Source organism: Argentina silus (assembly GCF_951799395.1).
Source record: "Argentina silus genome assembly, chromosome: 18".
Lineage (NCBI taxonomy): Eukaryota > Metazoa > Chordata > Actinopteri > Argentiniformes > Argentinidae > Argentina > Argentina silus.
The window spans coordinates 11,931,871-11,959,045 of NC_139672.1; the positions used below are offsets into that span (position 1 = coordinate 11,931,871).

At 41.0% G+C, this 27,175-nt stretch overlaps 1 protein-coding gene across 1 annotated transcript; it reads left to right on the forward strand.

The window, feature by feature from the left end:
- Nucleotides 1–2,679: 2,679 nt before the first annotated feature.
- On the forward strand, nt 2,680–25,955 carry dtna (dystrobrevin, alpha). Its single transcript, XM_083690583.1, has 23 exons — nt 2,680–2,814; nt 4,637–4,704; nt 5,429–5,509; nt 5,784–5,997; nt 6,593–6,678; nt 7,203–7,357; nt 7,662–7,767; nt 8,437–8,603; nt 9,122–9,246; nt 11,187–11,270; nt 11,595–11,675; nt 13,994–14,086; nt 16,277–16,361; nt 17,761–17,864; nt 18,251–18,364; nt 18,704–18,800; nt 20,491–20,511; nt 22,426–22,585; nt 22,751–22,840; nt 22,948–23,062; nt 23,374–23,488; nt 23,602–23,640; nt 24,641–25,955. Exons 1-22 carry the CDS (start codon nt 2,798–2,800, stop codon nt 23,617–23,619), a joined length of 2,196 nt encoding a protein of 731 aa, XP_083546709.1. The 5' UTR covers nt 2,680–2,797; the 3' UTR covers nt 23,620–23,640; nt 24,641–25,955.
- The last annotated feature ends 1,220 nt before the right edge of the window (nt 25,956–27,175 follow it).

Consider the following 27,175-nt stretch of genomic DNA (forward strand, 5'->3'; position numbering starts at 1 on the left):
TATCCTATGGTTGCTTAGCAACAAGCAGGTTCTCAAAGGGCTGCGTTCAAGGCCAGGGGAAGCGGATTCCCAGGTCCTTAGTGTAACATTACAACATGCCATAAAAGTGATTTTTTTTTTTGCGTTTTTTTATTGATTTTTTTTTTTACAGTAGTAGGCTACAGTAGCAGAAGACCAATGATGATGAGAGTTGGAAGGATGAAAGTTCAATATGATTTTGAATCTTTCATCACAGTATATGTGAACTAGACACTATGGTTCTGGGAACACATCCAATTCATATGATCATTCGTATGGTCTTTTTTATTGATGATTGAAGGCATGGGCAAATTCCTTCTTGAAATGCATACGAGAAGAAAACAGAATATAGCAGACACATCAGGGGCATGCAACTGGGACTGCTGTTGCACAGTAGAAATTGAATTTGAGCTAGGTACAGTAGATTAGATTTTTTTTAACACAAGAATTTGATTGTTTTATTGCATGTTTCTATGTTGAATAGTTGTTTCAAATAAGACTACACAGATACAATATGCATGGGATACATTTCCTGCTAATATGACTGGCAGAATAGGCCTCTTTGATTCAACCTGTTCTTTCAGAGGAAATGTGTCCTCTGCAGTTTATCTGTCAGAGAGGGCTATCATGCAGAACACTGAAAACTATTTCTAAGCTGGTATAAAAGAGTCATGCTTCATCTGACTTTGAGAGAAGTAGCTCCAATTTTTTCATTTCAAAATGCAATACACGTACCTTCATAAATCCAATACATTTGCATTGCGGTGTAATGCAGTCTATGCCATATTGAGTATGTTTCTTTTGTCAACTTGAACATTTGTAAAGAATACACTGACGCAAGTGAAGAGATTCCGCATTACGTCATCGGTGGAGGCCACATACTCGAGGCAAATGCTGGGTTGCGCTACTCGAAAATTTCCATCCCAGCACCAGTGCAAAAGGCGTTAGTAAAAGTGGAATGGCAGCTTTCTATGGGTTAATGGACAATTGAGCAAATGAATCGTGACTACACCTATGGATACGGCTGACACTTACATTTCTGGATGTAAACAATGCTGTTTTATGACATGCCTCGAAATCCTGGTAAGTGGAGATAGTACAAGTGCACTGCCGCTACATTGGTGGTGGAACGACCTTATTACATTATCAGCGATAAAATGCAAGTTAGTCCGTACAAGTGTCAACGAAAACAGACAAAACAGGTACCTATAGATAGCTTGAACTATTTATGCTTTTGGGGTTTTTAAAAATCACCCCCGTTATCGCTCATTTGTAAGAGGTGCCGCTGTCGTGACAGGTGATACAGGTTATTGCAATGCTCATATGCAACTGTCATAAACTGCCTGTTGCCTTTCTCAACTGTTCTTGTGTGTTAAGTGATATATTTGGAAAACTGGTCTTGGAATTTCACGCTGTTACTCAGCCTACAGATTACATTCAGATTCCTTGATCCAAAGTAATCAGGGGTGCTGGTAAGACTTGCAATCCTATCATGTCAAACAAGATTTTAAATGGCAGCACACATTTCCCTCCAGTATCATCAAGTTGTTCTTTTGCTTCAAAGAGTTTTGCTTATCACCTTGTAAAACAGCCGAGATATATCTGAATTCTCACCAAGAGTCAAAGCATCAAAGTTGTGTTCAGGAACAATAACCATAAACATGTCACAAAACACACATTAAACCATTAGGGTTCCAAAGTTTTTGTCTAGTGGAGCAAGGAGCCTTGGTGATTGGTGGTAGGCAACACTTCAGAGGCCCCTTATTCAGACATCACTGACTGGCACAATACAGAGGCAGAATAGATTAATGTATTGTACTAGACTCCCAGACTACACATTCAGTACTATTACTAGCTGGCTATTTAACTACTATTAGCTGGCTCTCTGTATACTATAAACATACTTTTTCAATATTTGACGGGTGTTTTTGCTGGCAAATTGCTGTACTGTTAACTTTATAAACAAAGTAGACATACTGTGGTTTGAAATCAGATGCCAGTATCAATTATATTCTCACAATGTAAAAATAACACGGGTCAATCAGTGGAAGTAAATACATGAACAGCTGCAATATATAGCTTATGAGTCTGCTAAGGGAAATGCAGGTCATAACTCAAGCAACTGCTCATGTCCAGAAGTACTGTATGACAAGCTGATCCAAGTAGTTCAAGGCTATAAATTAAAAACACAGTCTCTTGTGCTTTCCAACTGCGATAAAAATAGAGCCACAATATAAATAAAAGACTAATAAGGCAATGGATCTGCATGCCTGACAGTTAATAACTGGTAGGAGCATATTTCCGCAGTTATAAATGTGATCATGTTTTGTTGCAGAGAGACACTGCTGCCAAGCGTCGGTTTGGTTTTGGCAACATGGCCCATTCAAGTCGTCTTCGTGTTGATGTTTGACAATGATTTGTACGTTTAAGGGGCAGTTATTTTCTAATAATGTGAGTGTGACACCGGCACAGAGCAAGAGTAACGCTCGCTGGTCTGATGCCAACTGAGAGGTTCGAGGGGCTGCAACTGGAGAGCTAGCAAAGCTGTACAAGAATGTGGAGCCTGCTCATTTGAAGTTAAAGATAGAGGCAGCACAAGCTGTGTCCTGACAGTTTCTAATTTCAGATATCTGTAGCTCTCCCTGTCCTACTGGGCTGCTACTTTTGTTGTTATGTTAGCTTGTCAGAGAAGGCTTTATACTGTATGTAGTACAGTTGTTGTTCAGAAGGACATGCTTTTGCAATAACACACTAACAAAGAGAAGGGAATAAGAGGACCATGGTGCACTCCGAAGGGTACGTTGATATTCTGGACAAGTGCTCTTTTTGTTATCCTGTGATATGTGCTGTTTAGTGGTTTTTCATCAAGGGGATTCTAGTTCGTATCAATCTTTGCTATTTCACAGATTGAAAATAGCCATGGTAAGGTCAAATACTTGGCATAATTTCCTGGCTCTGTTTCTTTTTTAAATTAACAGGGGCATACTGTATAGTATAGAATAATATAGTATAGTAGTTTATTACTATAGTATATAGAATGTTATTACTAGTTAGCTCCTGATGGTTTTTTTTGCACTGCTTTGCACTCCACTAGATTGCACTATGATGTCTAATGAATCATTTACTAAAAGTTGTGTGCATGTTTATATGAACTTACTGTTGTACTACCACTCAAATGGGACATTGTGGACAGATTCTACAATAACCTTTATTGTGTGAAGTCTGTGTCTAGGGGTGATGTCGGTGCTTAGTCCAATTTGATCAGCTGCAACACTGCAGAGATGTGGGCTGTGTCTAACCTAACCTTTAGATGCAGAAACAGGTGTCATTTTGTATACAGTACCTTGATTAAGCCTAACATTTGAATGAGTACATTTCGTACTGGAAGTTGTACATGTAATTCGAGGCCACAATTGTGTATTTTCCTCTCTAACCATATTTAATGGTTGCAATCTCTATTCAAGTGCACAACATGTACACAATCTGCTCATAGTTGTTATTAAAGTGTGTTCAAATCCATAGCTTGAATCAAACAATGATTGTGCCAAATTTCATGCCTAACAGTTTAATGATGGCCTGGTGGAGAAAAAAAACAAAAAAAACTTTGCTCTGAAAACTTTGGTCCCCTATAATGAGGATGGCGGGGGGGGAGGGGGGGTTGTGTGTTGGGGGTGTTGCACCTTGTTTTTAGGAATGGAGCGACTAGGTTCTTTGCTGCCATGGCAACAAACCACATGACTAGGTATTAGATTGCCTTGGACAGCGTGCAGCGAGGCATGGTGTGACTGGGAGCATTCTCTCTGCCACTCTGCTCCAGTGAAAAACTTGCCCTTGTCTCACTCAAGTTTTACAGTGGCCCGTAGGGTCCATTCGGACCGACTTGTGTTTTCACACATCCATTATTCATAGTCTCAAGTCGGTCACCAGGTACAGGTACTAAATGTTGTGTGTATTATTTCTCATCTTTATTCTCTTTGTACTCTCAAAATGTGTGTTAGGTTGTCAAAAGTTGATGGGGAAAATAGTTATTTATAGCAGTGTTATAGCACGGATAATGCTTAGTTAATGCATACAGTACATGTCCTGTATTGTGTACAGTAGGTACTATCTATGTCTTGGGGAAAGCTTACAGACTGTTAAGTGAACTGTGGTAATAATGAGTGGATGGGGACACCAAGTGGAAGGTGATATGTAGAGAGCACAGCTGATAACCAAGTGGATCTGGCACACCGTTGTAATGTAGATACAGTATTGGTGTCAAATACATAGCAATGTCTAGACAATGTCTAGCCCATTGTACTTGTTGATGTGGAGTAGGTGCAGCTTGATTGATATATTTGGTATTATGTTGGTAGATATCTACAGCTGAACAGTAGCCTTACTGTGTAATAACATACCCATGTACTGCATGCTCATTGACCTGGGAGGCAACACGATGCCGAACACTTTAAATTAATTACTTTGTCATGATATAGCAATTCATCCATAAGGTATAAAGGTGTCAATATCAAAGCAAGGATACAGTGAATTGAGGTGTTCTTGTTTTGCTTTCTGGTCTCAAACTGTCACAACCATATATAGTAACTCTGTTGTTTTTTGTTGTTGACCTCCTGATCAGAATGATTGAAGATCGTAGGTGGAGTGGTGACACCATGGCGGACAGGAGGCAACTGTTTGCGGAGATGCGTAAGTGCGCAGAGACATAAAGACACCAACATTCAAAGTGGGGTCCCACTTTAGAGGAATCACTACCTTCAAGGCTCAAAATAGCGTAAAATTTGAAATCAGTTCACCATTGATGTGGTCCCAATTTATCATTCGTTTTGTGCGTACAAGCCTGTAGATTGTACAAGCCTGTAGTCTTTCTTGCAAACTACAATTTACTGCCTTGAATAATCACATGATGATGACTTTTGTGGTGTTTTAATGAAGCTTTCATAAATCATGCTATGTCCTGTAAAAGGGTTTTAGATGGCTTATGCCATATTTGGCAAAGCGACACATGTACAGTAAGAACCTGTAACACCCTTAATATTGAACAACTTTGCCTAAATTATTTTTTAAACAACTACAGTGTGTAGCCTCAACATGGATGTATGTGTGACCCAACATTTTGTACCTACATATCTAGCTATGCCATGTCATGTCATTTACCAGGTGTATCTCCATGAAGGCTGAACATGGTAAAGATTGGCTGCATACAGAGCATTTTGGATTCTTGAGAACACTGTCTTGCATGGTCTTTAGTCAAGGTCAAGGTCTAGGATTAATCTCATAACATTCTCACCATGAACATAGTGTGAGGTCACACTTTTCCCAGACAGCTACATACTGTCTGTCTATCATCAACAGCATTCCCGCGTTACTGACAGTTGTGTTTTGTTTCCACACAAATGTATTTCTCGCACAGGGGCTCAAGAGTTGGATTCCATAAGATTGTCGACGTACAGAACAGCTTGCAAACTCAGATTTGTTCAGAAGAAATGCAATTGTAAGTATGATTTTATATCCTCTATGGTTGGATCATTGCAGAGCTTCGCAATCCAGAAAAACTAATTAGTATTCCTCCAGACCTAGGTCAAATACATTATGTCAAATTGATGAACACTTGACTTAGTTTTCCTGTTGAAATGGGACCAATGGAATCTTTCCAAAAGTACAAGCTCCAGGCTGAGTCAAGCGCAGCTCAAATATTTTCAAGTGTTTAAGATGTACTTGACCCAGGTCTGCTTTCCTAGTCTACACTATAAACGTATCCTTTGCAGTACATTTGGTGGACATCTGGAATGTCATCGAGGCTTTCCGCGAGAATGGTCTCAACACCATGGACCTCAACACGGAGTTCACTGTGGCTCGACTGGAAGCAATACTCAACACCGTCTTCTACCAGCTCAACAAGCGCATGCCCACTACCCACCAGATCAACGTGGAACAGTCCATCAGTCTGCTGCTCAACTTCCTGCTCTCCGCCTATGACACGTGAGTACCTCTGTGACGGGGGGGGGGGGGGGGGGGGGGGGGGGGGGGGGGGGGGGGGCATGCTGCAAGACTGTGTTAGCCCACTGAGCTAAAGCTTAGGCCTAACCCTAACCCTAATGCAAGTATTCAAGTCTCAGTTAAGGCTGTTCATCACATGGTTCACCCAACCAGCTCAGTTGCATCTCATCACTGTGACGGTCACCGGGCCGTTTTTAGTTTTTTTTTTTTCACTGATGTTCTGAAGTGACATGTCAAAGTCTGACGGCAGTGTCTCCGCAGTCTCTCACGGGACAATTAAAGTCACAGACTGTTGTTTTAACGATGTCACGCCATAGTGGTCTTGTGCCAAGTGATGCATCTTGTGCAATAAAAGCCAAGACAAAGTACATGATCACAAGGTCACGATGATGTCAAAGAAACGTAATTGTCTTTTTGGTTGAACATGCATGTTGTTAGAAATATATATATATATATATATATATATATATATATATATATACGTTTATACACCTCTTACACAGTACCGAGAGATGTGGACTGACCTTCACGTAAATGAATACGAGGACCACAACGTTAAACTGGTTTCCTCCTTTAGGGAAGGCCTTGGGAAAATATCTGTTTTTGTGGTGAAGATGGCCATGGCAACCATCTGTGGAGGAAAGATTTTGGATAAATTAAGATGTAAGTTACCTCGTTCATCTTTCTTAAGGATGTCATTGAAATTAGTCAGAGAAAATCAGTCTCCAGAATTAGCTTTGAGTTACAGTAAGGTCTTCATTATCCTGCCCAATTTAAAATTGTCTCCTGTGGAATTTTTGACGAATAGTACCACGGCCAGCGTGGATGTCCTTAGATATCTCTGTCTGCCTCGGCTTTGGCTATTGCTCCTAGAAAAATAACCCTAGGCTCCACTCACTGAGACTGGGAGAAGTCATTATTGTATTATTATTTGTAATCTGTAGCGTAGAGTTTATTACATAATCCACAAAATCTACTGCAGCAGGGGCTTACGGAGAAAAAGGCGACTTATTTTGCCTTTGTTTTGAAATCCAGTAATTGATATGAATGTCCAGCTAGGTAGCTTTGATTTGTTGTTGCAAATAATTGGCTAAATGCTGCAATTAGCTAACCATGGTGACAACAATGACAATTATATTGATTAATTTCATGTTTTGTAGTGATGGCTCCCCTATGTTTTTTCCAAGATATTTTTTCACAGATATCTGACCCTGCTGGTATAATGGTCTACTCCCAATTTGACCAATTTCTGAGGGAGGTTCTAAAGTTACCAATGACTGTTTTTGAGGGGCCTTCCTTTGGCTATACCGAGCAAGCTGCAAGAACCTGCTTTGCCCAGCAGGTGAGAGTCCCAATGAATTCAACACAGCACACAACACAGGGAGGTTTCCATCCTGGACACAGATAAGACTTGGATAATGTCTTGGATTAAATTGCCCATTCGATGGAGAATCCACATTGCAGAAATGTTTTTGCCTGTGTCTGGGAAACCGGCCCATTAGATAAAATAGCCTACAGTATAGCTACAGTAGGCAAATCAAGGTCCCATCATATTAGCATTCTGTGTCCTACCACTACACACACGAATGTCCGTAAGGCCTAACTGGAGTACTGGAGGCCTAACCCTGTCATCTGTATGTTGACAGAAAAAGGTCGCCCTCAACACATTCCTGGATACACTGATGTCAGATCCTCCCCCTCAGTGTCTGGTGTGGTTGCCCCTCATGCATCGACTGGCCAACGTGGAGAACGGTGAGACGCAGCGCAGCGTGTTTACTCATGCGTGGGGATAGAGGGCTGGAATGATGTGTCATTTAGGTCTCGCAGCATCACATTGAGTCACGACAGTGTCCGTCACATACTCGCACGCACGCGCATGCGCACACACACACACACACACACAGACAGACAGACAGACACAAAAACACACACACACACACACACATACACACACACACACTCACACACACACACACACACACACACACACACACATACACACACACACACACACACACACACATATACACACAGAGACACATGCACCCCCCCCCCCGCCAAACCGTGAATGACAAGGAGCAGAATTAGACTCACACACCCCAATGAACACAGCACTCCTTCCCACATTCGATGTAAATCAAAAGAGCGTTGTCTGAGACCTGCAACACATCACATCTCACTAGTTTTCATAAACAGTACGGTAGGAATACATCCTACAAGGATATGGATTTGTCTGTGTATTAACAACCTTTGGTAATGGGTGTGTCTGTACGTGTGTTTGTGTGTGTGTGCATGTGTATCCGTGTGTGTGTATCCGTGTGTGTGTGTGTGTGTGTGTGTGTGTGTGTGTGTGTGTGTGTGTGCTCATCTGTGTGTGTATATCTGCGTGTGTGTGTGTGACCCCCCCTCTCCTTCCTGCAGTCTTTCACCCGGTCGAGTGCTCCTACTGCCATAGTGAGAGTATGATGGGCTTCCGGTACCGCTGCCAGCAATGTCATAATTACCAGCTCTGTCAGGACTGCTTCTGGAGGGGGCATGCCAGCGGTTCCCATAGCAACCAGCACCAAATGAAGGAGTATACGTCATGGGTAAGGGAGGGGGTGTGCATGTGCGTGTGTGTGTGCATCTGTGTCTGTGTGTGTGTGTCTGTGTATGTGTGTGTGTGTGTGTGTGTGTGTGTGTGTGTGTGTGTGTGTGTGTGTGTGTGTGCAAGTATGTGACGTAATTGCGTCAGGCTAGCCATTTGTGCCTCTGCTTCACTACTCTGCAGTGCTATATGGATGATGAAATGAGACTGTGTATTGTGGTCTGTGATGTGATATCCTCACCTCAGGTATTTGAGAGAGTCCGTATTTGTGAAGATGCTTAGAAAGTATACGGACGGGAAATGGGGGGTAGGATTATGCACCCAATTAATTAAGAAGTCCACTCTTCTGTCACATTTGGAAGACTATTAACGTAATGACCCTCCAAAACCCTCTGCACTCAAAAGAGATTTAAACATTTCTTTTAGCATTTATTTCATTCAGGGATCAAGATACACAAACATGTATCAGTGTCATCCCTCCAAACTCCCAAATCACATAGCCTCTATGTTCCTCTTCAGAAATCGCCCGCCAAGAAGCTTTCGAATGCTCTCAGCAAGTCCCTCAGCTGTGCGGCCAGCAGAGAACCTCTGCACCCCATGTTCCCCGATATGCCAGAGAAACCTCTGAACCTAGCCCACATTGTGTAAGTACGGCCCAAGTGTATGTATCTTTTTCATTCAGTAACACGTGAATTCAAGGCCGCAGTCATCCTTGAAAATCAATTTCATGTCCATCCAGCCTCACAAGTAAAGAGCCCATACGAGATGAATTTCTGTCTATCCACATACATGGTTTTATAATTACCCTATTACACTATGAAACAATCATGTAAACAGGAAGTTATATCGAGTGCATGAGAGGGGGGTAAATGCCCTTCAATTCGATAGAGATTTTGAGATGTAATTGCAAGCGAGACTTCTCTGAGATAAACCAGAAAACATGAATTTATAGATTGTACGATCACAGCAACAAAAACAGACCAAAACAGTTCCGTTTTGGCCTTTTCCAAAGGTAATATCTCATTTTATCTATGTAGTTATCGGCATTTCCCCCCTCTAAAAAGCGATTTGTTTACACTGCGACTTGATTGTGAAATAGGGTTATTGCTTGGTGCATGCCTCTAACTCTCTAGTAATCACAATCAATCAGTCTTTGGACGGACATGATCAATGGCGCTTAAGTGTAGCCTCAGGAATGACCACGATACGTCTAGCAGCTGTTCTTCTTTCCTCTGTCTTGTTGGTCCTCTGGAAATCAACAATGACAGTAAGCTTACTGTAGGCTACTGTAGGTGAGGTCTAAAATAAATAAGAAGACTACTATTCGATCAGTTGCAGATACTGTAGAAGGTTTCCAGGATAACAGAAAAATGTTATTCCTCTTGTTTAGCAATAATGAATCTTTGGAATTATGTCTGTAAAAAAAATGTTTAATATGTTTTTTTTTTACTACCAGTAATACTCAAATTTGCCTATGCCATTGTGGAGCTATAGTATATTTGATACATTGTAGTTCAGGGTGCCAAATGTCCAATCTGTAATAAAGGGTGGCAATTTATCTGAATGGCTGAGGCAAATATTCATTTCATCATTCTAAACCATGTTCATGTTGAGGTGAATATTCAGTTGTAACACTACATATACTGTAGCAATCGTAATGCAAGGGGCTGTTGTTGTAACAAATGTTTTTGTTCTTTTCTTGCTGCAAAATAGTGACACTTGGTAAGTTTTCTTTCAATATTTGCTAGAAAATCCAGAATAGAAGGATCTAACATTTGATTAGATGAACAAAACTATACTAGAGAAGCTAGTGTAATCTAGGCTATTAGCAACATTAGCTGTTTTTAATTGTTTAGCAGTACTGAGGACAGAGACATCATATTTACACTGATCCTTAAGGGTGAATTCATTAAAGAGTGAATTAATGTAGTTAATAATGTACATCCCTAGTTCTTCCCTGCTGCTTTCCTCGACAAGCTATCTCTTGTAAAAGAGATTTTATCTCAATCAGACTAACCTGGATAACTAAAGGTTATTTCAATGTGTTTAATTAAAATGTGTGGTATCTCAATGTGTTTCCATTGTCATGTACCGTAGTACAACCGGTGTGCCCTTTACTATAGACTTCTGATTTAGATATGGCATCCGTCCACATCAGGTCATGCATTCAAAATGATCAGGCACAGTTAATGACCTTGGGATGGTAATCCACACCTTGACATTGTTTACTTGACAAGATTCACACAATCAGAAGCTGTCTCAATTGTGTCTCAGCACATCCAATGCTCCTTTGGTCCTCTGCTGGGACCTAGATCAGACAAATGGGCATTGTGTTTTGTTGTGTCACACACACACACACACACACACGCGCACATACACACACACACACACACACACACACACACACGCACACACACACACACACACACACACACACACACACACACACACACACACACACACACACACACACACACACACACACACACACACACACTCCCAGTTGTGTAACAGTGGCTTTCTTCCTCTTGAAAATAAGTGCCACTCATGTCGTGTTTTGGAAACTTTTTTTCCTCCTGTACAGGCCACCCAGACCAATGAACAGCACCAATGACTACATGTTCTCCCACTCCATGCCCACGTCAGGGAACCCTTACTCTACTAAAAAGTGAGTAGACTGTGTGTGGTTTCAATAAGAGCTTTTCCAGGATCTTCGAGAAAGACTCAAGTTACGGTTCTTATACAAATGGCAAGAAGTACAAAATTCCCCTTAAGTCCACGAAAACACCTGTACAAATGATGCTACTGTATATAGATTATTATAATTGTAAAACATGTATATAGATGAATATGGCGGAGATTTGAGTGTGTGTGTGTGTGTGTGTGTGTGTGTGTGTGTGTGTGTGTGTGTGTATGTGTGTGTATGCATATGCGTGTGTGTGTGTGTGTGGCTCTTTACCCACCTCCTTACTCTTTTGTCTGGTGCAAATAGCTTGCCTTATTCCCAGAATAATGAAGTTGAGCAAAGGAAACACTTGGGTAGGGCTGCTCCAGATCTGTTGAAAGGCAAGGGGTAAGTGAACCAGTAGGCGTAGGCCTACCAGAATGGCTTTGTGCCTCAAACGCATGCGTGAACTAACGTAGATAGATATAGTTATTAATAGAGCACACAGTACATTGGAGCGCTTATTGTCCCAATGGAACCATTGGCTATTCTGACTCCCTATCGAAGGTTTACATAGTAATACTCCAGAGGCTATTTCAAAGATGCCAGATGATGCATGCCCAGTAAAGATCATTGGCCATTCATTAGCTTAGAGTACCTATTACAATTCTTTTCACATGCGTAGACATTATCTATGGACAGTGAAACTAACTGCAATCCACTAATGTTAAGAGTCTCCCTCAAGTTTGACCTTATGCTCTTGTGTTTTAGAACGTGTTGGGGGGTGAAGGTCAAGCTCTTGAGTTCACTTTCTCTCTGCGTCTTCCAATGACTTACAAGCAATTAGATGCATTCTCTGTACTTTTACATTCTTTGACTCTCTCTTTCTTTGGCTCTTTTTTTCCGTCAATGCAGGAATTCTAAGAATCACGGATCAGATTCGCTCTGCGGTATTGACAGAGTACCTTTTTTCACATTAGCAAATAAAATCACAGAACGGGTTTTATGGTACTAAACTCGGCCCTGGTAAAAAAAGAAGATTGAGTCTCCTCAGATAAAAATGCTTTCTGATTTTAGAATTAGAGGTGTGAGCGGGCTGCAGTTTCTAAACAAAGACCTTGTGTCGACATCGCTACAGTGGATTCTGTTATTTAGCTTTCGACACAGGGACATACATAGAGTGAATCGCTGTTTTTTTTTTTTTTTATATATATATTTTTAGGCTATTTCTGCTTTATTAGGATAGAGATACCCAAACGTCTCCCATCAGACCAAGAGGAGGCTACTCAGGCAAGGCTACTCACTATTATCGGAATGTGATTCCAAATCACCTCCGCTACACCAGGGGCCTCTTCCAGATAGCAGGATCAATAAATTAGTCAGATAACTCTATTCAATATCCTGAAATAACTTAAAAGTAAATACGTTTTCAGTTAAGTTCATAAATAAAGATGATTGGCATATTTGACTGCTAAACACTCCCAACAACCCATATTCAAGCAAAGCTGCCTTAAAGCCACAATTTGTAATTCTAAAAACAACAACATGTCAGCCCAGCTATAGTACATAAAGCTGGCGGACGGTGCTGGAGAAATGTTACGACTCTCAAATTCACAGACAGAAATCTGGATGCAAGGACTGACAGTCTGTGACATCATGAAGGTTTTAAACAGATTTTGAAGCTATACACTGTTTGTTTACATTCCTGTTGTTTATGTTTGGGTTATGACAGCTTTATAAATCTCATGAGACATCTATAAGTAATATTCTTCAAGACTCAATGGGTAGCTATTCATCATGAATTTATAGATAGATCAGATATATCTTTTCCAAATCAGCTGGTTAGTGATGCTGCTTTTTGGACCAGCTGCAGCTAGGGAGTTAGAGGAGTTAACAGAGTTAGAGTTGTGTGGTGTCAGTGGTTCCTCCATCATCTCTGGGGAAAGAAGCTGCACCTGTAGGCCTACTTGATGGTAATGTAGAGGAAAAAGACAAAGCTCCCATTTGGGGAGATACTGGCCCCATTCATAAACCTTGTTTCAGTAAACCAGAGTTTACCTAGTGAATGTGATTCCACATTCACTTTTTAAAAACAATGTTTGTTTATGGTATTTCCTTGCTGTTGATAATGTGGTCGAGTTCTGGTGGAAGGAGTAGTTAGAATGTGAGTATGTAATATGTGCATATTCATGTTATAAGATGTAAATTAAATGAATTTTGGCTATCATGATGGCATGGCATCTTTGTTAGGCAGGATCCCCCAAAGTGCATGACCAGGCTTTGCATCTTGTTTGCATCTTGTAGATTTTCTGATCTTGTTTGAGATTCAAATGAATGAATATCAAGGATTTGATATTAATTCACTCAGTACTACTGTTGCACACCCAAACACTGACTATCAAGGTTGCACTAAGGAGATACGAGATTAGATACGAGATACTAGATTAAAGACAATGCATAGTCTTCAGTTTTTTTCAGAATTTGACATTTTCTCATCTACAGTAACGTCAAGGGAATGATCAGACTGACTCTGAAAGCTTTGTAGTCTTCTTTTGACTCACGAATGACGACAGTACAACAACCAGTTATTCTCTCTCCAAACCTGTTTTGTCCAGTTTTTTCCCCCCCTCTCTCTCTCTCTCTCTCTCTCTCTTTCTCTCCTTCTCTCATTCTGTTGTCATCTGTGTAATGTGTGTTTTTGTGTCTGAAACCCTACACCGTTCCAGGTTAAACTACAGCCTTGATGTGGCCGATAGACTCGCTGATGAACATGTTCTGATTGGACTGTATGTGAATCTGCTCCAAAACAACCCTACATGGTTAGTGGGATTCCTCTGTGTGTAAACCAGACCTGGGTCAAATAGTATTTAAAATCCTTTCAAATACTTTGAGCATTTGCTTGAGCCTGCCTGGAGTGCCAGATGGGCGGGGCTAGCACTTTTGCAACTATTCTATTGGTTTAATTGCACCAGGCAAACACTTTCAAGCACAAAGACAGTATGTCATTGAAATTATTTAAAATACTATTTGAACCCAGGTCTGGTGTAAACTCAGTGGAAGCCATTCTCGCGGTCCGCCACCGGCTTTGCCCTCTCCTGCTGTAGTAATTGGAACATTAAAAAGCCCTAATACTGCATACATTACTACTTATTAAAGGTGCAATTCTTAATTATTTTTTTCAGCCTAATGGCTGGCCTGCCACTTCTTTTGGTATGAAAGTTGAGAGATGGTGCTGGGGAAACCACTCTCAATGTCACAGACAGAGATTAGGATGCAAGGACTGACAGTCCATGATATTGAAATGATAGTTTTAAACATATTTAAAAGTCATACATTGTTTGTTTACAAAGACATTATTAACAAACAAGTAAAATAACCTTATATTTTGGGTAAAACTTGTACAGTACTAAGCTCCTAAGGAATTTATAAGGAAATTGTAAAGTGAAGTTACCTCAGAACAAATCCCAGATTGGAGATATTGGGGATGGTTTTTCTGACACAGATGAAGCCAACTCCTGGACTACATCACACTTGGAAGACACTCTTTAGTCTAGAATTAGGCTAAGTGTGTGTCTGGAAAGCTGACCCTAGTATGAAACATTCACAAATGATTAACTTTGAAAGTTAACATGTAATCCATTACGAGACGTACTGGGATGTTTCATGCCACAAATACCGCTTTTTGCCAGATATAGTGAAAATGCTACTTTAGTAATAGTTTTTTAAGCAAACTCAGCACTGTCTGTCTTATGCAATTGTTACAGTGCTTTACAGAGGAACACATATTCATCACACAGTAAAAATTAGTTTAATAACCCCAGAATTGTAATCCTACAGTATGTTGTCACAGCGTAGAATTTGCTGTGTTGGCTTCTTTGCTTGGTCAATCTACCGCAATGACTTTGTCATAAGTCGTCCCGGTAGCCTTTTCTTTTCAGAGAATCTCTGTGTGAGTTGATGTGTGTCGCTCTCTATTGGAACCAAAGGGACTTCTAAAAGACTCCGACACATCGGATTTTAGTGCCTTCTCACGAGGTCCACATAAACACTGTAAAATCAACAGTGCTGTATTTCAATTCTCTGAAAGGAAACGCAGGCCTTTACAAAGTTATCCCTTTGGAATCAGTTGGTTAATTTAACTGTCCAAAAAGACCATTTTGTAAGGATACAGAGTGTAGTGACTCCATCTGCTTTGGTCCTTGCCGCTCCGCTCCTGCTCCCTCTCTGTTGACTCTGTGTTTGTATCTTCTGCTCTGAAAGATCATTCTGGAATACTTACAGACTCAACTGCATGTCTCCAGCATTAGTTTATTCCTTGACATGGCCCTGTGTGTGTGTGTGTGTGTGTGTGTGTGTGTGTGCGTGTGTGCGTGTGTGCGTGCGTGCGTGCGTGCGTGCGTGCGTGCGTGCGTGCGTGTGTGCGCGTGTCAGGGGAGGCTGGTGGAGGTAGAAATCAGAGGACGGGCTCATTGTTATGCATTGAACAGAATGAGGAATGGTATCAAACACTGATACCGTTCCTCATTCCATGCATTATAATGAGTCCGTCCTCCGATATCTGCCTCCCCCAGCCTCCCCTGGTGTGTGTGCCCAAGTGTGTATATTCCGTGTGGAAAGCGTGTATGTTCAGCTTCTTTTGGCTTTATAGCTATGATTCTGTCGGAAAATCATCAACAAACCGATAGCTAATAGCTTAATACTGCATTCATTATTCATGGATAGCGTCACAACTGGTTTGACAAGCCTAACCAGTACCACTTACAATATTCAAACTACCCGACAAGTGTTTGCATGTACCCAGACAACTAACTTCACACAGGTTGACATCATTTTCCAGAGTTAATTCCCATCAAATCATTCTACCACAAAAAACAACAGTACACTACAGTAGTGTATTTTCCTGCAGTTTTGGGCGGCTGTGTGTGGTTGACCTTTCTGAGGTGAGTGAGTACGCACAGTATGTCAATGATGTCATGGTGTGAATCCTCCTCTCTCCGTCTGTCGAGCAGTTTGCTGGAGAGCAGTAACCACCAGGATGAGGAGCACAGCCTCATCGCCCGCTACGCTGCAAGACTGGCCTCGGACGCAGCCGTGGTGAGACACACATGCTAACACGCTAACAATGTTGCCACGGTGATTACTCAGACTTGGGATACACAGTACCAGTCCAAAAGTTTGGACACACCTTGCCAAGAGTGTGCAAAGCTGTCATCAAAGCAAAAAGTGGCTACTTTGAAGAATCTAATATATAAACCATATTCTGGTTTGTTGAACACTTTTTTGTTTACTACATAATTCCATATGTGTTCCTTCATAGTTTTGATGTCTTCAATATGAATCTACAATGTAGGAAATAATAAAAAAAATAAAGAAAAACCATTGAATGAGAAGGTGCGTCCAAACCTTTGACTGGTACTGTATGACCAGAGAAGGCACTGGCTATCTTTCCCAATCGTGACATTTGTGACAGCATGATCATGACCATGTGATCAACTAGGGTGGGACTTCCTATGAACTGGGAAGGCGTCAGCCAATTGGATCAACACATGGTCTTCTCCTTCAATGGGTTTATCTACAGATTGTAAATGGCTTTCAGGTGGTTGACACCATGTACTGCTGCCAATAAACGACTGACCTGAGAATCGAGTTGCGCGAACACTCCAGCACAGCAGGCGGTAGCGAATCACCGACATTTGATTTGAACAACCCACTTAAATCACAGAAGATGAAGAAAGTTGACGACATGGCGCTCCCTTTATAATCACAGTGAAATGAGGCGAGTGCGCCCTCTAGTGTTTATAACTCTATGGTTCAAATAAGATGTTATTAAAAAAATACTTCTCCGTGCTCGATTGTGTTTGCCTGAAGACATTTGAACTCACCATTTCCCATTTGTGTTTGCTATCGTTGCTGATGTGACTGCTGCGTTGCTCACTAGATTGGAGACAGTAGTGGTAGACAGCTACACTGTACTGTAGCATATACTGTACTAGGACATAAAGTACACAGTACCAGTCAAAAGTTTGGACACACCTTCTCATTCAATGATTTTTCTTTATTTTTTATTATTTCCTACATTGTAGATTCATATTGAAGACATCAAAACTATGAAGGAGCACCTATGGAATTATGTAGTAAACAAAAAACTGTTAAACAAACCAGAATATGTTTTATATTTTAGATTCTTCAAAGTAGCCACCTTTTGCTTTGATGACAGCTTTGCACAGTCTTGGCAAGGTGTGTCCAAACCTTTGACTGGTTCTGTATAAGGAAATATCTAGAGTATAAGGAAAATACATCTAGTGTATAAGGAACTGACCGCAGCCCGTGTGAGCTCATAGATGATATCAAGTTTCTTTACGGGATTTCACATGGTCACAATACACTTGTATAATCGATAAAAACACACACAATAATGTGACATACAAAACGTTCTGAATAAGACCCTTAAAATAACGCATGCCTTGATTTCCCCTGTGTGTTTCTGTTCCAGCAACAAGCTCAGCAGCAGCAGAGGGTCCCCACTGACATCTCCTTCTCTCTGGACGCCAACAAGCAACAGCGGCAGCTCATTGCCGAGCTGGAGAGCAAAAACAGGTCAGGGCGACACGGGTGGTTTCCTCTTTAATTCGCCTCTTTCTCCGTTTGCCACTTTGTTCCTCTGTTTGCCAAAGGACACGAGCTGAGTGTGATGGGTTATTGTGTGATGGGTTATTGTGTGATGGGTTATTATATTAGTCTGCGTGCTTTCTCGATGGCCTCTGGACGTGATACACAAGCTGTGCCCGGGGAAAGTCCTGCAAACATGCTGCAGACACATTCGCATGATAGCAGCAGCATTTTGAATCGTATTAAATGTAAAGGTACGAAATGTGTGTATGTGTGCGTGTGTGTGTGTGTGTGTGTGTGTGCGTGCGTGTGTGTGTGTGTGTGTGTGCGTGTGTGTGTGTGTGTGTGTGTGTGTGTGTGTGTGTTGATCACAGAGAGATCCTGCAGGAGATCCAGCGTCTGCGACTGCAGCATGAGCAGGCCTCCCAGCCGCCCCCCGACAAGGCCCAACAGAACCCCACTCTGCTGGCTGAGCTCCGGCTTCTCAGGTAGCCCCACGTTACATGGATAGCAATATATATACAGTACCAGTCAAAAGCTTGGACACACCTTCTCATTCAATGGTTTTTCTTTATTTGTTATTATTTTCTACATTGTAGATTAATATTGAAGACATCAAAACTAGGAAGGAACACATATGGAATTATGTAGTAAACAAAAAAGTGTTAAACAAACCAGAATATGTTTTATATTTTAGATTCTTCAAAGTAGCCACCTTTGATGTTTCCGTATTCCAACTATTATTATTCCCAGTAATAATGATTCTGTGTGTCATTTAATGTGTACTGTGTATGTATTTTTGTTATTTATTTTTTGTTTGCTATCAGGCAACGCAAAGACGAGCTAGAGCAAAGAATGTCTGCTCTGCAGGAGAGTCGCAGGGAACTCATGGTGCAGCTGGAGCAACTCATGATGCTCCTGAAGGTACATAAGGAACACACACACACACACACACACACACACACACACACACACACACACACACACACACACACACACACTAGTGTGTATAAGGCCCCAAAATAAAATCAATACAGCTCTGTTGTGGCTGGTCTGGCCCAAATAAATTGTCCGAAAATCAGGCCCAGCCTGGCCTGAATCCATCAGGTCCCATCGGGTTCGGGCTGAAAAATAATAACTTGTGACACAAACACACACACACACACACACACACACACACACACACACACACACACACACACACACACACACACACACACACACACACACACACACACAGTATAAATGCTAAAGGAGAAGAGTAGAACATCAGAAATATTGGTGCTGTTTATTATGTCACCACTAGAGGGGGTACTTTCTCCACTTTCACTGGTTGGCTACTTATACGTAGGTTGTCCATTCAGAAATCACATCACTTTGTATACATAGTCCCCCTATTTCAGGGCACCAAAAGTAATGGGACAGATTAATATAATGTCCAAATTAAGCACTCATGTTTAGTATTTGGTCCCAATCCTTTGCATGCAATAACTGCCTAAATTCTGTGACCTGTAAATCTTGGGCTTATCCTTTTTTCTCCAAACTTTCCTCTTGCAATCACTCTGGCCACAATACTTTTTTTCCAGTCCTCTCCAGGCTTTTTAGGTACTTTTTAGCAAAGTGGAACATGACCATCCTCCTTTTTGAGGATAACTAGTGGTTTGCACCTTGCAGTGAAGCCTCTGTAGTTCAGCTGGTGACATATTCTGTGAATGGTAGACACATTCAAGCCTACCACTTAGAGAGTGTTCCTGATCTGTGGAACAGTTGTTTTGAGGGTTTTCTTAATTATGGTGAGCATTCTTCGGTCATCCACTAAGTCTTCCTTGGCCTAAGAGCCTGTTTGCGATTGTTGAGCTCACCAGTGCTTTTCTTTCGTTTGAATGAGGTTCCATTGTTGTAACTGTTGGTTTTGGCAAGCCTAATTTTGGCTGTGTTTCTGATCAGATTTTCAGATTATCCCAGCCTAAAAATGGCTTCCTTGACTTTCTTTGACACCTCTTTGGTCCTCATGTTGACAGACATCAATAGCAGACTCCAAAGGCAAATGCAAAACCTAGATTCAATCCTAGACATTGACAGCTGTCTTATGCCTGCACAAATGATGTGACGGAACACACCTGACTTACAAGAAACACCTGTCAAGCCAATTGTCCCATTACTTTTGGTGCCCTGAAAAAGGTAGACTATGTATAAAAAGTGTTGTCATTTCTAAATGGTGAAACCAATATGTACACAAATACCCTCACATATAAGCTGAGAATCTCTACTTTAACCTCATAGTAAATGTTTGATTTCAAATCCAAACTTTTGGAGTACAGAGCCAAAAGCAGAAAAAATACTTCACTGTCCCATTACTTACACAGGGCATTGTACATATGCAAAATAAATACTTTCAAATACATGATCTCTGCTTGATTGAAATCAATGGAATAGTCCCAACTAAGCGCAAACTACAAGCTAGATCATGCATAAGTCAACATACTTTGAAGTATTTGATGCAGTTAAATGCAAATACTGATGTTTGTCCAACAGGTTTTCCAGACAACAACATACTAATTGAATTTTACATTAAATGGAGATTGTCCTTCATGAATAAGCCTTTTCTCAACAGGAGGAGGAACGGAAGCAAGCTGTAAGTCTGTGACACCTAGAAAATAACTAATACTTCTCACAAAGATATATGAAGAGACTTGGGGTCAACTGAATGTGATTTGATTAAATGTACCTGGCGCAACATGATAAAGTTGCCCAGTTAGAGTGCACTGCACTTTGAATTCGAAATGCATACATATTTGCTCCCAATTGTAACATTTCTGTTTAGTAACTTCACAAATGAAGTTACCGTATGTCGAGAGTTTCCACTTTTCTTCATATGAATGCATTGTTGGAATGTTTCCATTATGCTAACCCTAATGTTTGACATTAATCTGATTTTATGTGTACAAAAGCGTTTGACTGTTGTTTGATAATCAGAGCACCTCTCCATATGAAATTGTCCTTACAGCTTCTTTCCCTGAGCAGTGTCTCTCATTTGATCTGACACTCATCTGAAAGGATAACTTGTAAATATGGTTTCATATTGACATGTGTTAGGCCATACAGTAGAGATAGAACAGTCTCTATATGAATTCAGCCTTCAGTTACAGTACATGTAGGCACTGATTTTGATCATGAGTGAGGCACCTCTGTATTACAGGATGATACACTTGTATGTCATGTTAAGGTGGAGCTCTCCTGAATAGTATTTTTTCCCAAGGAAATACAATGTATTCATAGCCAAAGGTGTGGCATAAGCATACGGCAGAGGCCTTCCTAGCACGGATGAACAAGGTGTGGCATAAGTAATAGTCATTCTAGACTTTTTAGTCGTAGTTATAGACATTAAGGGGATGATTCACTATTTAACACCTTATAGTCAGATGGTTCCTTACCTTGAAAGCAGTCTATGGGCCAGGAGAAACTGAAATCCATGGTTCAGAGTTGTTTATATAGCCACTAACTTTAGCTAACATTAGTCACCGCTAGCAAAAAATAATGGGAGTGATTGCGCAGCAAAAAAAAAGACAACAGTTGTGGCCAAATTACTTCCAACCAAGTCAGAGAGTTCATTTGAGGTTGTTCCCAAACCACTCCTATTGTTTTTTGTTAGCGGTGGCTAAAGTTAGCTGAACTTAGTAATGGGTATTTAAATAACTCAGGCCCATAGACTACTTTCAAGGTAAGGAACCATCTGTCATTTACGACAATAGAAGATCAATATATTCCCGCATTTCCATCACATTGGAATTCTATGTACTGTGCAGTACTGTAAATAGAAAAACACACCACACAGTCTTCATACAATTCCTAGCAAGCATTTTAGGTGGCTTTAAACATGTTGTTATTGTTATTTTGTGCTTTGACTCAGTTCTCATGGGAACTGAAAAAGCTGCAGTCTGTTCAACTAACAGCATGTTAAATATTTGGATTATATTGACATAATGGAAAATAATGGGAAACAAACCTACAAAGCATTTGGCATGTGAAAAATGTTGTGTATTTTAACAGACCTATCCGTAGACTCAGTCGTCCTGCAACACGACATTTTGCTTCATAATATGAATTGGTGTGTAATTAACATGCAGTAAGGCTGTTTTTTTACTGTGAAAACTCTTGGAGGTTAAGCAGTGATGAGGTGATGAGAGAGCACATTCATGATCCTTACTTTAAAGACTAGTTTCCTGCACACAGATTAAGTTTAGTTCTGAACTAAAGGTCAATGGAGGATCCACATCTAAAGAGCGGTCTAGTCCAGAGGTAGGATTCTTCTGTGTCCGGGAAACCCTTCCCTGAGGTACCCCACATACCAATAAAGCTTATCACCATTTAGGGGGGAAAAAACTAATGAAAATAATCATTAAAAAATACAGGGAAAAAGGTCACAACTGGCTGATCATGAGTCCTCTGTCTCCTCATCGCTCCGTATGTCTAGAGCACCTACACAGAAAGAGGAAGTGAGTAACAATTGATACTAAACCTTTAGCTCCTCTTCCTGTCTCTCTTGCAGACTCAGGGGCCTGGCTCCCCCCGCTCCTCCCCCTGCCACACGGTGAGCCGGCCCATCCCCATGCCGACCCAGTCAGAGTCTGCCGGCACCACTCCCACTCACACACCTCAGGACTCACTCATGGGCGTGGGAGGGGATGTGCAAGAGGCCTTCGCTCAGGGTAATACACACACGCACACACACACACACACACACACACACACACCATCTTTGTGCATGTCTGCTATTTGGTTTGATGTAGTGTTGATAAAAAGGGAGGTGTCATAACTGGAGATTAACAGTAGTGGATTTATTAACCAATGAATTTCTGCGCTCTATTCCCAAGGCCCCAGGAGGAACTTGAGAAACGACCTCCTTGTTGCTGCTGACTCCATCACCAACACAATGTCCTCGTTGGTTAAAGAGCTCAATTCAGGTGATACTTTTGTTTGTAGTCTCGTTGTCCATTTGTCTTATCTGTCTTTTGAATATCAACCCTGCATCATTGTGCAACATTTTTAAAGACACGTTTCTCTCTTTCAGAGGCGGGAAGTGAGACCGAGAGCATGCTGGACTCAGACTTTGGGCGCCCTCACATGGATGACCTGGTCTCTCCCGGATCAGAGGCCTTCCTAGCACAGATGACCGCTAAACCACGGTACCTATGCACTGTGTGTAATGCACTGTGGGAATCTGCATGAAAAGCAATGGGGTAAGGGTAGAGCCCTTAGTTTTTCCTGGCAAAATTCAGAATTAGAGGTTAAGTACCTTGCTTAAGGGCTCATCGGCAGCGGTAGACACTTTAGATGTGATGCCAGCAACCCTCCAGTCACCTGCTCACACCAACGGCTCAGTAGCGTTGGCACTGGAGATAGAGCCATCAACCTCCCGGTTACTGGCTGGCATCTCTAACCTTGACGCTTCTGCCCCCCCCCCCCACACCCCCTCTCCCACCCCCTCCACCGACAGGACCACTGGTGTTGAGGAGGAGAGCTATGAGAATGACCTGGTACAGCAGCTGGAGGATGAGCTGAAGATGGAGGAACTACTGAAACACAGACAGGAGCAGGAGAAAGCCCGTATGGTGAGCTATGTTTTCACAGCTTATTATTACATTTGTGTGTATGATTCTTCACACACTGTAAAACAGAATTCCTCACTCTTTGTTTTGTTTCTGTTTGTGGCGTTGTCGTACAGGTGACGTTGCAGCAGTGACCGTGTTTAGCCAGTTTCCAGGTAAGAGCTTCATGTCTCTATGATCTGTCGCGCATGTAGGTACTGTACATGGGCCACTTGAAACCAAACAATGGGACTTGCCAATTAGCTGAGTGTTTTCTGGTTAGGTAATCCAGGGAGAAAAGGGATCACGTGGGAGAACAGCTAGAGATGACCATCAGCTGTGTGCGAAATAGAATTCACTCGCAGCCAAAAAGCAGCCCAAATTTAGCTGCTTTTTTCAGTGTTGTTAATATTAAGTGAATTGAAATTGCAGAGCAATTTTGTTAAAATGTTAAAATGTTCAATGTCCAAAAATAAAGATGAAATTGTAAATTGTTATCCTTATCCTAATTATCTTGAATAAGGATTTTCTCCAAATGTGATGAAAGGCACGCTTAGTCGTGTCGAAAAGCAGAATTACCATTAGATCTGTTAGAGCGTCCACTGGAGGGGCATGTTGCTTGCAAATGTTTGCTAGCAACTGGATTATCTAATGAAGAGATTAGCCCTAACTGTACACTAGTTGATGCTCTAGTCGCAGGGAGAATATTGGTTGCAATTATATAATAATAATATAATATATGCCATTTAGCTGACGCTTTTATCCAAAGCGACTTACAGACTATACACAGTGAGTGCATACATTTCAGTATACATGGTCCCAGCAGGAATCAAACCCACAACCTAAGCGTTGTTTGCGCCATGCTCTACCAACTGAGCCACAGAGGACCAATTAGGATTGTCGCTTTCACACCTGTATCTGATTTAACAAGAGACCAGACTATGGCCATACCGTTCCAAATTGTGGTTTCAATAGATCCTATATGTTTACACTAGGGGTGTAGTGGTAGAAAAAGAGGTGGATAAATGCTGGACACCGGAGTGTCCCCTCAAATATTCATATTGTTTTCATTGAATGTGTCTTATTTCATTCAATGCATTAATTTCTCACTATGGTTTATTTTATCCCCAAACTCAAATGAACGGAATATTAACCTTGTTACCACTCTCTTAACAGGTCAGCAATATGAAAAGCAACAAAAGTAGAAAACACTGGAAGATGGTGACAGAAAACGTTGTGAAGAGATGGGCCATACATGACGCATGACACGAAGGATCAAATTTTTAGAACACTGCTCAAACCAACAATAGAATACATAGCTATATTATGTAAAGCTCTATTTTTTAATTCAACAGCGTATTTAAGTGAATACTGTGAACCGATACAGAGAGATTATGAACAACAAAGCTGTCTATTACACCACCGGTGCCATACAATCCGATGACTTTTGGTTTGATTTTAATCATACTATTTTTTGGTACGAATTAGTATGAATTGTGCAAGTGTATAGGTATTTGGTGGATTAACCTGGTCGTCGATGGTGAGATTTCTGTTTATCCAAATAAAAGTTGGTGAATCTGTTAACTGAGACACAACGATAACCCAGAGGTTACTGTATCACTGACCACCGTGACCAGGTTTGACCGTCAGTCCAAGGATTTCTTACTGCTGGTGTTGTGTGGCTTTTGTATTTGTTGTTTGACCTTCAGCTTTTCTTTTAAACAGATTGAATGAGTGACTTATCAGAGTATTTTATTACTTATCAGTTTATTTGATTTGATACATATCTTAAATCATGTGCACTGCCTTGATCAGCTGATATGATTTCTTGATGGGATTGGTTAAACTCACAATGCAATATGTAGCTAACACGGATCCTGTTCTGCCGAAGTAAATTTTTCACTAAATTAATTAATCTCATCTAATTATTCAAAGTGTATTTTACTCAGTTAAAACTGCCTAGTTAATAGCATTATGGAAGACACCATTATGAGGCACAGAAATAATGTTACTGTGTGTGCATTTGGCAAATACTGTAGCTACTGTGTACAACCTAAAAGTGTTGATTAAGGGTTAGTTGAAGTCATTCTTTATTAGATTGAGTTTTGAAGATATGATGACATTGATGAAAATGACATACAGTAGGGAGTACAGATATTGAACATAGAATTGATAACGTGATTAATTGTGCTCCAAATTCAAAGATTTCCGAATCAATGTTTGCTCATTTACATAGATTTTGAAGCTCCGTTTTCATTTCAATGTTCTTACCAAATTGTTGGCGTTTTTCTACTCGCACACACAAATCTCTCACATACACAAAAGACACCCACGCACACACTCAATGTCCTTGCTCAGTGTGTGTAAAATGTTACCCAGTCGCTTTAGAAGTGGCAAGCCAATCTAAAAATCATAAATGTGTGAAATATATCTAGTATGATTTTTTTGAGCTAGTTCATATCAGTGGTTTTGCATGGTGGTGATGCATAATAAAAAAAGTTGACACATGACAGTCCTGTCACCTGTGACCTCTTTTCTCTCTTCTGTTTGCATCACTTGTGACATCACTTGTGACATCACTCGTGACATCACTCGTGACATCACTCTCTTATGGGCCTGTTTCAGAGCACCACATGTTTAACTCATTAAGTCATTAACTGTCACTGTCAAGTTCACTGTTCTCTGCTCCCAACTCAGTCTTTAGTTGATCACAGACAGTAGCTACCATCCCAGCCAGAGTAAGAGAGAGGTCAAGTAATGAGCACACCCGAGTCCCCACCAATAGTGAGTCTCTTGCCTGTCTTTACATTTACATTTACATTTACATTTATGGCATTTAGCAGACGCCTTTATCCAAAGCGACTTACAACAAATACATTTGTTTAAGTAAGTGAATCATCTATCTGTCACTCATCATAAGATAAAGTAATCAATGCTCGGACCAGGGGGCCATAGGCAGTCACAATGCTAGAAGAAGGAATGTGTTGTTGTTTTTTTAGTTTTTTAGTTTTTTTTAACAGGAGAGAAACTTGAACCGGGGGATAGTGGGGATGAAGAGGTCTTTAGGAGGGATCGTTAAGATGTAGCCTGAAGAGATGGGTCTTCAATCTATAGTGGAACCTTTGGCTCCTGTCAGTAAGGTAGACGCTAGTTTCTCATGGTCATGCAGTACTTATGGAGTGCTAGTGTTAAATGTACTATACTTACCACCGCGACAGACCTTTGTCTCATTGCGTTCATCGGTTGCCATGCCCTGCTCTCTGGTTGCTTGAGTACTTCTCCACACAGTTGCCTTTCTCTGTCACACCCGTGTCTCCATGGATCTCTAGCATTAGTCATTATTATGCAATACATGTTGACTGAACTACCAATAAAGACATGAACTATGAATAATATTGTTTGTTGATTTTAGTAAAGCATTATAATTGTAGACTTAACGTAAAGTGGCAACCATTCATACTTTACTTATTATGGTCTATGATGTTTATGAAAATCATAGGATGTCCATGTAATTGGGGATTCATGGGAGTTCATGGGGCTCCCATAGGACAGATCCCATAGGATAGGAAGTCACCATGCCATTAGCTGCCATGGGACCCATGTACTGTCGTAGGACACCCATGAGATACCATGTAATACTGGCCCATGGGATTTAATTGGAAATGGAGCGATCATATTATTGACCTATAGGCCCTCTAAAGGTCATTTTGA

Bases quoted from the DNA above. Each gene is read 5' to 3' on its own strand.
- dtna (XM_083690583.1), top strand. The intron at 14,087-16,276 runs GTTAGTGGGATT...TCTGTCGAGCAG, and splicing joins CTCCAAAACAACCCTACATG to TTTGCTGGAGAGCAGTAACC. The intron at 20,512-22,425 runs GTAAGTCTGTGA...TCTCTCTTGCAG, and splicing joins AGGAGGAACGGAAGCAAGCT to ACTCAGGGGCCTGGCTCCCC.